General features: G+C 41.4%; 1 protein-coding gene across 8 annotated transcripts in view; it reads left to right on the top strand.

Annotated features, from left to right (window-relative positions):
- The window catches only part of gramd4a (GRAM domain containing 4a), a 50,738-nt gene that overhangs the window by 25,695 nt on the left and 9,525 nt on the right, over positions 1 to 15,518 (top strand). For 5 of the 8 annotated variants that reach the window (XR_004895979.1, XM_031284899.2, XM_031284902.2 and 2 more), the window contains 8 exons: positions 8,879 to 8,999; positions 10,843 to 10,904; positions 12,731 to 12,869; positions 13,411 to 13,436; positions 13,849 to 13,940; positions 14,636 to 14,727; positions 15,266 to 15,314; positions 15,418 to 15,489. Coding sequence is in view for 7 of the 8 variants with exons in the window: in XM_031284899.2 (XP_031140759.1) it covers positions 8,879 to 8,999; positions 10,843 to 10,904; positions 12,731 to 12,869; positions 13,411 to 13,436; positions 13,849 to 13,940; positions 14,636 to 14,727; positions 15,266 to 15,314; positions 15,418 to 15,489 (653 nt within the window). In the remaining variant the exon portion in view is untranslated. Of the gene's footprint in view, positions 1 to 4,361; positions 4,816 to 8,878; positions 9,000 to 10,842; positions 10,905 to 12,730; positions 12,870 to 13,410; positions 13,437 to 13,848; positions 13,941 to 14,635; positions 14,728 to 15,265; positions 15,315 to 15,417; positions 15,490 to 15,518 lie in introns of those variants that run through there. The other 3 variants (XM_031284903.2, XM_031284904.2, XM_031284900.2) reach the window with 3 other exon arrangements.

The following is a 15,518-nucleotide window of genomic DNA, read 5'->3' as shown; positions in this document are numbered from 1 at the left end:
CTGATAACGTGTCTACAGTGAGGTCTGTGGATTATCCGCAGTAACAAGAATTACTCTGTGCTGGCTGGTTTTAGGTGTGCATTAGCATTGCTTAGAATCTTTGAAGCTTCAATGTTTTGCAAGCTTAAATACATGCTAATATCGCCAAGTTTTTATTTTAAAATTAAAACGTGAGATTAAAGCGAGACTGAATCCAAGCTAGTACTAGCATTGTGATAGTGCCATCAATGGCTGTCATGTTTTGTTGATCGTCTTACTATACTTGTATGTGGTAATTACATGTCAGCTATGGGTGGTCAATATGACATACATTTTAAGCTTTTTTTAAGCTCACAGACTACTGTTTATAAAGTTGTAGCTATCCTTTTACTATCTCTTAGTGCTATATTAGCCACTGCGTGCAATTAGAGTTACAAAACAGTAAGCAAGTGTGCTCTATGGCAAAACTGAATTAAAATTGTTCATGAATGTAAATTATGCAAGTGTCTTAGCATAACACTTGTGTGTGTGTGTGTGTGTGTGTGTGTGTGTGTGTGTGTGTGTGTGTGTCTAAAATGACCAATGTGTAAATATAAATTGTAGATGTGTGTTTACATTTATTTCTGTGTGAATGTTTGTTTCTCAGTCCTCGCATACTGCACACCAAGATTTACAATAAGCACTCTGAGAACACATTTCATTGAATGATAACCCTGTGATAGTTTGATTATTATTAGTAATGGATGTAAAAAACAGAGGGATATATCAACTAGAATATGTACCGTGGGTGACAGAGCTGAGCTGAACTGACCCTCCTACTGGTGATAAAATGGCAGAGGGTAGTGCCAGTGGAAATCGCCTCATGTAATTATATGAGCAGACCTAATGTGCTCGGCTTTTATTGCTTCCTTTCTCTGTTTTGCTTTAGTTCTCTCTTGCTTTTATTCGTATTCCCTTTGCCTCCTACCTCTAAACGTCTCTGTATTTCTTTGCCCTTGTGTCCTCTCTGTGCTTTTCTTTTTGCCTACTTTTTACCCTTGGCTTGTTGATATCTCTAGCTTTTTCTACTGTTGTTTGTACATTAGCCTGTTGTTTCTCACACAACTCACAAGCCTAACAAATTATCACACAGAAGCACTGTGTAATAGACAGGTCCTACTGTCATTGGGTTTATCGGTTTTACGGCTACCATTTCCATAACAATTGAGAGCACCAGATGTGTGTGCGTGTGTGTGTGTGTGTGTGTGTGTCCTGTTTGAAGGTCACTGCAGAGGAACAATGACTTGCTGATCAATACAGTGTCCTAGCTGCTGCCCTACTTCACACTGGGCAGAGGGGTGCACACATAAAGGCTACACACAAACATGCACATTGCAGCAACAGCAGCACAACTGAAAGCTAATGGAATAAGAGATGAACCGCAATAAGTCTAAAGTCTAATGCAAGGCGTTCTTCACAATACCATCTGGTACTCACCAGTACTAGGAAACAACCCGGAATAACAAGTACATCCCAGTGGGGTATATCATACAGACATCAGGAAGTGTCTTATTTCCCACGGATAGATCTTACAAGAATAATGGATATTGAAAATACAGAGATTTAGTGTCGCAAATAAACTCCCATAGTCCACCCACATGTTTTCACTTAAGTTGCCTTAGTTGAACTCTTAGATTACAGACAGTAATTGATTGACAGCTCTGCCACTCTTCTGTTATTTTTTTGTGCCTTTAGGATCTGGGGAGTAGCAGAAAAATAGAAGTAATTGAAAAGTCTTAGTTTTTAATTCTTGGTTATAATTATGCAAGTGATCAAGTATTCTGCGAGAATATGCCTCATTAGTGATTTCTGTACACTGATGATGATTCATTCTTTTTCTAAAGGCCCTGACACACCACCCCGATAATCGGCCGTCGGACAGTCTGGCGAGGTCAGTGACTCGAGTCTGTTTGGTGTGTTCCGTGCCGTCGTCCGTTGGAGGGGCCGTCGGCCTTCATTTTGGCCGACCTGACTTGCTGGGTCGGAGGGCGAGCAGGCAGTCGGACTCAATGGCCAATCTGATTGGTGGAGCGCTAACCCGGAAATGATGAGTGGGATGAGCCTGACTAACGCCTATCAACATCTGACGAAAATCTTTTAAACTGACCTTTGTCGATCTGAAATGAAGATAGATTCAGCAACTGCATGGCCCCATTTCTCGCATAAAATGTTTTCAGAAACACATTTCGGTGAACTATCTTCGTCAAATATGAGATTGTATTCCGAACGAAGCCGCCATTATGAGACAATACAGATTAGCACCGCCTGCTGTTATGGAGACGTATTACGTCTCATACACGCGCAGAACGTACGCTCTAAGTCGGCGTCGCTTCGGTGTATTCCGAGGCACTTTTTGGACCTCGGGGAGCCGACTGCCTTTTCTGCCAATGGTCGGCCGTCGGGTTGGTGTCAGGGGCTTAAGACAGCTACAGAACATGCTACATGATAATGAATACAGAGGGTTCTGTTATTGGGATGTTTGAGTGTCAAATTAAATGGACCTGTAATTCATGTAACCCTACACACAGTTGGTGCAGACATCCAGTTTTTACATCAGTTTCTCTCACTTTACTCTCGTCTATGTCCCAGTTGTTACATTTTAATTTAGCTGTACCCTCATGAGTTTAGCCGAGTGTGTGAGATTGCGACAGGTGGCATGTGTGTCTTTTGACCAGGCAGCATGTCCACGGCATACTGTATGTGTTCTGATCGGAGTGCATTAAAGCAAGACGTTGAACCCGTGTAAGTCTTCTAATATCTTCTAGCAAATTTGCAGTCTTGAACTGTTGATATGTAATTTGTATAATGTAATGTAATTCTTGTTGTTTCCCCGAAGGCACTTGGTTCCCAGTACTTAGAGGAGACTACAGTCTTGACCAGATATCTATGATGTAATGAAATCTATTATCTCATTACTGTTCTCCAAACAAGATGATGCTATCCTCCCTGCTGACACAACATTGGATTATGGAACACTGTTTATCTAGATTATTTATTGCATGTTACTCTCCCACATAAATATTTGAGCATGCACACAAACACACACAGTAACATTATAGACTTACAGTCAAAATACTCCCTACACATTTCCTGTAAGCACAAGAAATGGCACAGTAAATAAAGAGTTTTGATGTTACAGGGAGGACTGTGAAGTTTGAGATTTAGCCATGAACTTAAAATTATTTTGTAGAGGAGAAATAAGTGAAACAAGTGGGTGAAATCTAGGTCACGTAGAGATACCAGGGCCAGAGTGGAAGAAGGCCACAGAAGGGAAAGATCATTTTTAAAATATACAAGACAAAAGAAGACAAAATACAGTATTTGCTCTTTGATCACTCCAAGTACAACCTACAGAACAGAGTATAATAATTATTAAATACAAACTAAAACACAAAATTTGAAGAAGAAAAAAACTAACTCTTTAAATACATTTATAATATCCAGGCCTTATATTTGACACTGTTGTTCACTTAAAACCCTTTTACAGAACCCAAATGTTGTGAACTTGCAGAGTGAGGGCGGTAACAGTTTAGTTCTGATCAGCTGTCTGTGTAGATATGCAACAGGTTTCATTTCTAAGGAAAGAGTAAAACTGAAGGAACGTGATGTTTACTTTACCCTATCATCCCTTTCTCTTTTTTTCGGTCTGTGTCTTGAATGGTGTATTAACATCTGCAGATCGGCTGTAGGTCACAAAAAGCTCAACCTTCCTTTCTGCTCAAGTCAACCAGTGTTGTGGCAAACACTGTAGAGAATGGGAACAATGAGAGGCCAATGTGAAGCAGCCGATTCTCTCTGTCTCTCTTTCTCTGAACCCCCTGTGCCCCCACCTTCCTTTCATGAATGGTGCCATTGTCTCTGGCCTGGATTGAACAACTCATACAGTACTTTTCCTTTGAGGTCTTAAAAACTTTGCCTATTTGGATGAAAAGTGATTCGCTTCGCTTGCGTATTTACAGTATGCGCACTCACGCATCCTCACACACACCCTACCGCACACAAATATGAACTTGCACATACCAAAACACAACAAACGCATGGCCGCACATATGTACACAACCACTTAGATAAACCCATACTGACGCTTGAACATGCTGTGTGTGTGTGTGTGTGTGTGTGTGTGTGTGTGTGTGTGTGTGTGTGTGTGTGTGTGTGTGTGTGTGTGTGTGTGTGTGTGTGTGTGTGTGTGTGTGTGTGTGTGTGTGTGTGTGTGTGTGTGTGTGTGTGTGTTTGTGTGTGTTGACAGCTCCAGTGTGCTCAGAAATCTCAGATTCCAGGCCCTCTTAGCCTGCTGGCCACCCAGCAAAGCCCCACCTCTCTCCACCTCAGCTGCCCTCCTTCTCTTTTTACCGAGTGCCTAACACACTCAGACCAGCTCCGATCACTGACCATCACTCTGTGTGTGGAGGCCTTTTAAAACAGTCTCTTGTGTTGCTGGTTACCAATCAGCACCGAGGAACCTATCCTTGATCTCTGCTTTGTCTCTGGATGGGACATGTAAACATGGAGCATATACCTAAGTTGCCAGATTGGACAGGTTTTGAAGAGGCTTTAGGTCATTATGTAACAGAGGGTGCTGGACCGGACCAGGAGAACCTGTAACCATGGCTCAATTTCAGGAAAGAACCAAGGCGGCCACTCTGCCGTCCCGTTCCTGCGCGAGTGTCCCAGGGACTGGCCAGCTGCAAAGACGGATCGGTTTGTGCAGGATGGAGGACTTCACCTGTGACAGCTTTGAGCTGCTTTATAGTGGAGCTGTTGATAAGATCAAAAGCCACAAAAGTAACCTCAACCTCAGTAAGTTTGTCAGCTTTACAATCAGGAATGGGCAAGTTCAACCTAGCTACATTGTACTGTAAACTTGAATGAGATAACTACTGTAACTAAAGCCTCTGTACATTAGCCAGCCTTGTTTGGCAACCACACTGTACTACACACTACAGAGTACACAGAGGTGGTTCAATAAACTTCTGTTCTTCATTTGATCAACCCCAGGGAGATATACAAAATCAATATCAAGGTACAATAGCCTCGTCTTTATTGTAATGTCAATATAAACTTTTGTCAGCTCATAGACCTAAGGATGTCAGTCACTTTTAGGCTCCATTTGCTAGATAACGTCTAGCCTACAGAGATTCCTATTTGTCAATACAGATATGATTGTTGAAGTTGTAAACCCAACTAATATTAGCAACTCTGCCCCAGTGGTGAACTATGACCATAGAAACGATAGTCCCCTCAGCTGAATGTTGAAACCAGTGCAAAGGGCCTTGAGGAGTTTGTCTGTGTCTAGATGCTGGTTTCAAGAAAACATGGAGGAAAAACGTATGTTCGTTCTATAAACTAGGGTCTTCATTTTAGTTAGTTTAGTATTAGTTATGTGACTTCCTCTATTCTGTGTCATGGTGTCGATTTGGAAAATTATTGTGCAATGTCTGTGCTATAAAGGAAGTCTAAGTCTCTCATATGACACTCGGCCATGGTGGTTGCTGCATGCTCATGACACCTCCGGTGCACCAAGGCTCCACATTTCCCCAACTTCTGATTTTGTTTTTTGGTTCCAGTAACACACAAAGGTAATGGCAACTTTTTCCAGACATCTCACTAAGACCATCCAGTTGACGTTAATGTACTTTTGTAAGATAGTCCAGCACAGGCTCAGTAAGTTTTGTTATTCTATTTTGTCTAGATTTATTCAGACAAACTTGACTTCAACCGATGGCAATGTAAAATGATATCTAAAAACTCATCTTTTAGAATATTTTACACAACTTAAATCTCAGCAGAGCGTCTTAACTACAACTTAACTAGCTTCGTCTTCTGACTTTTATCTTATCTGGTACTGAATTTACTGTCTTACCCAAACAAGACAAACAGTTAGCTCCCCTTGGCTTCAGTCGCCTCCCATATCGCAATTAACTGCCTTCAACATCACTGATATTTTCTGCTGCTTTCTAACCTTTTATTAGTCGATAATGTGGATAACTCATCAAATTTATGTTTTTTAGCTTTTGCTTCTCAGAGATTACAGTTTTATGGAAAACCTGCATGGGAGAGAAGGTCAACGCTATTACAAGTGACATCTCCTGGCATTTAAATAATCCTGTTACTGATAAATGGCCTAGGTACTAGCCTTATAATGGCCAAGAAGACCCTGTGATATGGTAACCCAGGATGAAGATTTATATATAGATAATGGCAATCCAATTTTAGAAGCAGAACAGGCTTGTTGACAGTATTATTAATATGCTAGCTGATGTAGAGGGCCTCTGTGGAACAGGAAAACTATTCTACTCTACCTTTCTGTGTCTGACACACACAGCATATTGTGTCATGCTGTGCTGTATCACACACTTGCAGCCCCACATCGAACACAGAAGTATGGACTCTTGGATTGAGGCATCTCTTGTTCTGGTGTTAGGAAGGAATTTCTTAGTGTGGAAGGAAGGAAACTGGAGAGGGAAAGGGTTGTAGAGATGCACATACATAGGAATAATTGCACAAGGTGAATGGGAAGGAGTAACATTCAGTATAGGGGCAGAAAACTGGGGGGGGGGGGAGGGAGTCACAGTGTGGTGAGGATAAAGAGGTTAAAAGGTGAACAGGATCCGGGGCGTTAGGGTATGGACAACTGCTAATAAGTGAAGGTGTCATGTGAGTAGTACATCTAGTATTTTCTCTTAAGAGCAGCACTATGAATGTTTTTTATCTTTATTAAATACAGCTGTAAATCACAAAATGGGACTACAATAGAAAATAATGTTGCATCCCCTTTCATTGAAACCATATTGACACTGAAATTATATTGCGCTGTGCATGGATTACCGACAGCATGTGACGTGTGAATTTCAAGCAATTATCTAATGCTGCATTTTGGAACCACCCAACATTTAAATGGGCCACTGCAACTTAAATTAGCGTGATTAATATTTGAAACTGCTGTGTGTCTGTCAACCAAAGAAAGAAGTAAATTAAAGCTGCATCTACCAATATTATTATGTTAACAATGAAAACTTATGACAATGTAATGTGAAAGGTGTCGCTCGTAGTGACAGACCCACAGAGAATTATGGATCTGCCCAGCTTGCAATTATATGCAAACACGTTTGCCATGTTAACTTCATAAGGTGATAATATATTACTGTAATGTTTACAACGTAATGCTACCAAAGTGGCCAAAAACTTTGTAGGAATATCTCTGAAAATATCACTGACTTATTGTATTCCTGTCACTCTAATTTAATTTCTGAGCAGGAATAAGTCTCTTTTAGCCACAATACTTTGTTGGATGAAAGAAAGTGCCACTACTATTCCTGTAAAGCTTTAAATTATGTTCAGTACAGCGTAAACCACTGATGTTGTTCTGCCTACACCACCCAGGGTGCATCACTGCTGCTGTTAGTAATTTTCTCATATGTTTACAGTTGGCCATGGATCTCCTGACACAGGGCAACCTAACCAGTGCTAAGCTGCCTAGTAACCTTTGGCCGGCCTCTTGCTCACTCTTACGCACTCACTCTCTTTGTCTTCTTTACATACATAAATACAGTCTGAACAATAAACACATTCTTACTGTATGTTGGCAGATAGGAAGACTGAGCCGGTGGAGGGGTGAACGCGTATGAGAAGAGTCATATTACATAGATGAAGTAACAGACTCATACTTTATGTTCATGGTTTTCCTCTTCAATGCCCCAATGCACAAAGTTTGCAAAAGAAAAACCAAAATATGCCTTATTGCTCTTACTGAACCAGAAATGCATTGGGAGGTTATACAAAGCAAGTGGATTACTGTATATGGGATCTGGAGATCCAGTATATCTTCTCTCAGTAAGAGCACACAGTGTTGTTGCCGATGCTTTAGGAGGGGCTGGCAATGAATGTTTTATTAGTGTTAATGGTAGGAGAAAAATGACGAGTGAGATATGAGATTAGGTAATAAGAAAAAATAACTGTGTATAACTGGCATCTATGTCCTTGTAATATGAATCCCCTTCGGAAAATGAGGGTACTACTGGTTCAGGTAATATTTCTTGTGTTTTACTTGGAGAGATATTGATCTAAGTGTTCAGTGGCACCGCTTGTACTTCTGTTATAAATACCATATGAAGTTGTCATGCGGCACAATTTCCCATAAATCCTCAGTATGATGGTGTTTCCAAATAAAGTGGAACCACATCAGAGTGATGGGGTTTCACAAAGCTCTGTTTTTAAGGAAAGCCCTGGTGGCAATCACAACGTGGGTTTTTCAATATATTTGAATGTAATTTTGTGTTTTTTGAGGACTTAATCTGTTCTTTTGCTTGTTCTTGTTTTTTTTGTGCCTCATTCTGTATCTGCATAAATGTATGCAGGTATTCATTCATTTGTGCCTCTGCACCTGTACACACTTTTATTGCCTCGTCTCCTCCAATATTCATGTGTCCCTTTAGTCAGGGACAATAGACTGAGAGGAAACACCGCTGATGTTGCACCCCAGGCTTAGAAAGCCCTGATACCTGAAACCACTTAATGCTAGCAGCTGATTGATAACAAGGATGAGTGGGTGGACTTGAAGGTGAAGGAGACAGATGGATGCATTTTTAATCTCCAGTTGTAAGACTTCAAACTTGATTCCCCTTTTAAAAACAACAGTTTTTCCGTAATTTCATTATATTGTTTTATAGATTATATTGTCTGTCGGTAGTGTGTCTAATATGCTGTTTGTAATGTTCCACATAAAGGTCGAATAACCTTCTTTCATACTCATCAGATGCATTTTTAAAGACCCTGGATGTGTGTGTGGAGCTCCTCGGGCTGCATTGTTTTCATATGAAAAATGTGCGATACTGATCTCCAGCCTTTGTGTTGTCTTTCGCAGAGGAGGAGCTGAGAAAGCTGCGGGAAGAGACCAATGTGGACTCTCTGCGGCAGGAGCTGGAGAGAGAGCGAAGCAAGAGGATAGACCTGGAGCAGAAGATGAACGAGGTGCTCAAGACCAGGTAAGAAAAACAGACAGCGAGCAGAGTCAAGCGCATGACGTGGGCGACAGGAGATGAGGATGGGGAAGTAATGAGGGAATGACGGGAAATGGCGACACTGCACTTTGTAACATTGCAACCCAGCAGAGTTTATCGTAGGTCAGGTCTGATGGCTTGTGGGTGTGTGTGTGGATTATAAAAAAAAGAGGCCTCCGCAGCTTGGTAGGCGTGGAATTCCATAAGGAGGTGTGTGTGTGTGTGTGTGTGTTGTGAGGGAGATGGAAAGAGAGAAAAAAAACAGAAACAAGTCATGCGCCAGTCTGTGTCGCCAAGTTCACACTGTGACACAGTAGCTATGCTGGTGTCAGGGAAAGCCTGCGCCTCTTGGCACCGAGCGAGCCACCCTCAAACCCAGGGTGTGTATGTACGGCTCTGCGTGTGTGATCAGATGATACTTCTGTGCCTGCCAATGGGAAATTCCACCGGTGCTCTCCAAGTGATTATCAGCACAGAAACATGACCTCAACAATGCCAGACAGGTCAGGGGTTTGTGAGAGGTAAAGAAATGCACCATGACCTGGACGTTTTCTCCAGTTAGCCTAATCCTTTGTCAGCAGTATCCAGCTGGAGAGAAGAAGGTGCTCTCTTTTTGTGGCTACTATCCAAGGCAGTAGACCTACTTAGCTTGGTGGCCAAAATGAAAACACTCTGGTTTCACTAGGAAGCTTCCAGGTGTGAATAAACAGTGATAGCTTCTGGGTGGTGTTAAGTGTTGTCTGTAAAATATCTGCACTGCAACTTTTCAGACGCAACATAATTGTGTGTTTACAGACCCAGAGAGTCCTTTTGGTCAGTGTGTAGCAACTTAGCTGAACATGCAAACGTGTGAAATTTGTCTACATGCAAGCATCATTCAACGTACTCTATATGAAGATAATGTTCCAAATGATAAATAATTGAATTGAATTGATATTTACCAGGTTAAAATGTAGCTTTCCCGTAAAGTGAAATTCCTGTGTTCCCCATAATTTGCACCAAGTAACAATTATTTTAAGGAAACTTTCTTGAACATTATTAGGAAATTAAGAAACACATTAAAATGAAACATTACAAACTTATTTCTCAAAGCCCGAACTTTTAGAGACAAAGAATTGCTTTGTTTTTCTAGAATATCAACCAAGTATTTATTTTTTAAGCAAGCATTTATTGACCATTAGCCTGACATATGACTTCCAGCTATTAAAGATGATAGCGCAACAAGCTTGCCAAAGCCAATAACCTCTTGGAATGTTGTTTCATCATTGATCTTTTTTTTCTCTCTGCATTTACACCTATTTATTTATGGCAGTATAACTGATGGAGAAATTTGCTCAATTTCACAAATTTGTATAGAATCAGCTTGAATCTAATGATACAGAAATAAAAAAGCTAATGTGTAAGGTCTTACATGTATGCTTTCTTAGTGTCAGTATAGGCTCTTTTTTTCAGATTTTGTTTTAGATTTTCCCAAAAAAATTCTGTTTTGTTGGCACATGCTAAAAGATTGCAACACTGAGATTAATCTTCACAAAGGCAGATTGAGACTGAAATAGTTTCTCCTCATTCTGTCTCTATCCCCATATTTGTCCATGGAACTATTTTAACAGTAGTTATTTTATTCAATGCAGCAGCTCACCACATGTTAAAACAGAAACTTTCTGAGACATGCCTGCAGTGGGACTGTAGCTCTGACAATAGAGAAGTGAGACATTTGACACATATTTTCTTCTCTCTCTCTCTCTCTCTCTCTCTCTCTCTCTCTCTCTCTCTCTCTCTCTCTCTCTCTCTCTCTCTCTCTCTCTCTCTCTCTCTCTCTCACCCTCAGGCTGGAGGACTCTCCACCACAGCCTCCCCGGAAACAGCAGTCCCCCTCAAACAATGGAACAGGTAAGACCCTGGAGGGAGTGTGAGAAGGGGGGGGGGGGCTTTGACGTCCTTCATGTGTGTGGGAGTAAATCAAGAGGATTGTTTGTGTGTGTGTGCACAAGCGTGCAGGGGAGGCGGGGATGTAGGATGTGTGCGGTGGAGTGCTCGACAGGAACAGAACAGTAAGTGTTGACAGTGTGTGTCGGAAGTGTGCATGGGTTATTGTAGGACATATAGCTGTGTGTGTGTGTGTGTGTGTGTGTGTGTGTGTGCGTGCGTGCGTGCGCGCGCGCGCGCGCAACAACAGTACACATTGACGTGGTGGTTCCTGGTGTGCAAATAGTTGTATCAAGAGTGAGCAACAACAAACTACATTAATGCATAAAAAATTATTTTGCGGGGCGCCTGGGTAGCTCACCTGGTAGAGCGTGCGTTCCCCCTATCTCTTCCCTTTCATGTCTAAGCTATCCTCTCAAGTAAATGGCAAAAAAAAAGCAAAAAATTATTTTGCTATGGAGGTTATTACTTTAGATCTGCTCTGCCAATGTCAGCGTTATGAGGGTGTGGGGGTGGGGGTGGGGGGTTAGTGAAAGAGAGGAAGGGAGAGACAGAGTGGCTAATTTCGGAAAATAGGTTATGATTGTAGATCACTTCATCTAGGGCAGACAGGCCTGTGCTCTGACTAGTGACGGAGGTGTGTGTGTGTGTGTGTGTGTGTGTGTGTGTGTGTGTGTGGTTGTCAATGTTTTTTTTTAGGAATAGTGTTTGTGTATGTGGATAAAAGGACAAAGCAAGAGTGAGTATAATCTGTTGGGTAAAGCAGAGAGGATGAACAGAGTAATTTGGGATGATGGGACTGTGATAACTGTGTAAACTACAAATTAAAATGGGTGACATGTGTGAGCTGCCCGGAGAGGACAGCAGACGCTCAGCTACCTCCGCTCCATGTCCCATCTGGTGGTATTAATGTTATGACGTCTGGGTCCAGTGCAGCAGCGATGCCCCAGCCTCTAGCTCCCGGTCGGCTGCTGGGCCCAGGTGGACCGGTATATTGTCGAGGACCCCATAGAAATGTGCTTTGCCTGGGCAGCAGCTACTGAAACAAAGCTTTCAATCAGCTGTTCCTTTTTCCGAGGCTCTGACTTCAGTCAGTGGATTACTGTGAGTACTGAAGTTTTCAGTCCACAGCCATTATAGTTGATTTTAGTCCAAGAATAGCTAGTAAAACAACACTATCGGGAAAATGGAAAACTTTAAACGGCAACAAGATAAAAGTAATCCCACGATCGGTTAAAACTCTTGTTAGGAGCGGGTTTTGCATCAGAGAGTGGCGTTCTTGGACGTGTGCTCTCTACTCTTCCGTGAGTACGCCAGCAGAGGAGGCCTTAAAACAGCTTAAAATTCATGTCGGATGACTATTATACAGTTAAAAAAATATGGTTAAAAGCGTGTATCGTGAAGATATGGCTATAAACAGAGATAAAAATGTCAAATTATGACAGAGCCTCAGTGACAGAGTGCACAGGCTGCTTTTTTCAGCTACACATTTGACACAGTCACTCACAGTCACCTAGGGTTGCTGCTTAGTACAACCACAGTCAATTGGTGTATACTTAGCAGTTACACCAGAGCAGCTGAGGGTGCTTTGCTCAGGGGCACCTCAGTATTAATAATTGACTGTTTGCTGAGCCCCGTCCTCTCCACTCTTAAGAGACAGTGTCTCTTTTACTTACTTACATGTGTGCCTATAGCGAAACAACACAAGTTGTATAAAATGAATACAATTTTGGTGAATTTACCACACCTAATCTAGGGTGCTGTTTACACACCCTGTTTGTTCTCTATAGCAGATAAACAGCAGAAGGAGGTCTGGAGTTCACGGCTGCAGAAGTGGCTGTACGAGCGTTTCGGGGTTTACATCGAAGACTTCCGCTTCCAGCCGGAGGAAAGCACCGTGGAGGCCGAGGAACCACTAAGTGCTAAAAGGTGGGTGAAAGCTGGTTTGGAATAGAACATGAAATATCTGTCCTCAGGTATTGATTCTGCCTTTGTTCAACGCGATGGGATAGTCAGACAGCTACACAGCAGCTGGGGACTACTAAAGGTTTGCAGCCAAACAGCTGTTGTGTTGGATTGTCACCTTAGCCAGGATTTTATTGTAGACCTTGGATGTTAGATAATAAGCAAAATGATATACTGGTGTATGTACCTTTGACATGTACAGTACTTTGAACGGTCTACTTTCAGTATGTTGGTTGCTTGATGAGGTTTTTTTTTTTTTTTAGATGAGAGTTCTTTTTTATTTTGCAGGGAGAGAGGACAGACAAAGTTGGAATCACTTTTCAAATGTATTTTCTCTGTTCCCTTTTACTCTCCTGCTTTGTAAAGGCAAGTGAGTCATGCCAGGCTGATGAAGGCCAAATTGTCGCCACCTCCTCTAGCACATAAAGCAGCCTTTTCCTTTGTGTGCGTGTGTGTTTAGAGCATCTGCGTGTTCTGACCTTCACTTTTTGTGTTTTCCATCCAGGTTAACAGAAAATATGAGGCGACTCAGTGAGTACTCAAAACACACACACACCAGTAGAAAACTTTAATAGAAGCACTGTTTAGTAAAAAAGTAACTCTGCTGTCAGCACAACATTCATTTTTGGAGCAGTTATTTGCTCCTCAGTAGCCACTTTCAAAATGCTGTAATGCTAAAATGTTGGCCATCCGTTACTATGGATATTGATATTGATATTAACTGGCTTCTCTACATCCATTAAACACATTACATTGAATTTAAATGCACTGAATGTACAATTTTACTACTCGTAACTCATTTTCATATAGAAAAACAAAACACTCGGTGTAAAATTTAAATTTTCCTTTTCTTTCCAGTGCCTTGGAATCAGTATTGATAGGAAACTGCCACTATGTATTTGTCCTAAACTACTGAATATATCTGTGTACTCTTATTCTTCAGAGCGAGGAGCCAGACCTGTCACCAACTTCTTAAGGAACCTCTCCGCCTTATCTAATTGGCACTCCGTCTACACCTCAGCTATTGCATTCATTGTAAGTGTGCACCTTTCTTATTAATAACTGCTAATACTCTATTATGTTGAACTTTGTGCCATGTTGATCAAGTTTTAATTAAATAGACAAAAAAGTGAGATCTATAAAATGACTGATGAACCCATTTGGTTGTACATGACAGTGAAATTAAAGTAATTTCTGCTCCACAGTGACAGATTACAGTGGTTCTGCCAAGGACCGCAGAGGTCAAATCATATCTTCATTAAGGTCCACAGTCAGTGATTACGTTAAATCATCGTCAACCAATTGATTGTGGCCATACATGCCAAGGCCATCTCAGTATCTAGAGATGATCCGGCTCCAGTGTTGACAGGTGGCTCTAATAGCGTCTTCCACCAGCACTATATCAAGCAAAATGAAATGCTTCAAGTCAGTGTCATAAAACATAATTTAAAGGGAATCTTTATGTTGCCATCAATTTGTCTTTCTCTCATGCATAAAGTCACACAGAGGTCTGTCATGTGAAGCTTAGTTACTGTTGGTGGTCAAATTCTGACAATTCAACTGCATTGTGGGCTAAAAGAATTCAAAGTTTAAAATCAAGCTGACCCCAGCTGATCCTGCAAGGCATTGAATTGAATACATATTAATATGAAATGTGGCTATCATGTAGATAAATAAACCAAATGTTATGAAACTGTCTTATGTTGTGCTGTGTTTCCTTTTGCCTGCAGATCTACATGAATGCTGCTTGGCATGGCTGGGCCATTCCTATGTTACTCTTCCTGGCTATCCTGCGCTTGTCTTTAAATTACCTCATCGCCAGGTAAAAACATTTCTCTTCACTGGGTAGTCAGATATAAGAAAAGCAGCCAGTTTGTACTATATGGTCAGTATTACTGCTTCCATGGCTAATTTGGAAATGATTTCAGTTGAAGGACGGTTTACTGTGTGCTTTGTGTAATAAAACCCTATTAAACTTAACTACTGAGGCCGCAGCTGTGCTATTGGTGAACAGATGCACACTGCTGACCTCGTGTCACTATGTGAGCCATACAAACATGAATCTACTGCAGCAGATGTATGTTGATGATAATGGGCAGATTTTCAAAACATGCCTTCATTTATGATCATTATTATTGTTAATAGAGGAGACTAATACAGCTCATCTTTGTGCTCATTATGAAACAAGGGCACATTAGTATTTGTTAGACATCTGTCTGGCTTGGACTATAAAACTGGGACACCTGGTGATGAAGATTGTAAAGATGTTGGAGAGTTTAAAGAGTAGTTTGGTGGCCCAATTTTAATCCAAACTAAACCTCTCATAAAAAAAAAAGTACATTCTTCTTCCTATGTTCCAGAGGTTGGAGGATCCAGTGGAGCATTGTGCCTGAGGTTTATGAACCCATGGTAAGACGGCTTCCCACTTCCTGTTTGGACAACTGCTTCCTGTTTCTGTGTTAGGAGGAGGTAAATATGTAGTATTATTAACTGTTCTCTTTGTTCTATTCAGGAGCCTCCAAAGGAAGACTTGACAGTATCTGAGAAGTTCCAGCTTGTACTTGATGTTGCACAAAAAGCGCAGGTACAACACAGCTCCTAGTTCTTCTCAAA

The sequence above is a fragment of the Sander lucioperca genome, chromosome 20 (genome assembly GCF_008315115.2).
Source record: "Sander lucioperca isolate FBNREF2018 chromosome 20, SLUC_FBN_1.2, whole genome shotgun sequence".
Classification (NCBI taxonomy): domain Eukaryota; kingdom Metazoa; phylum Chordata; class Actinopteri; order Perciformes; family Percidae; genus Sander; species Sander lucioperca.
This window is presented reverse-complemented; position numbering and strand designations above follow the sequence as displayed.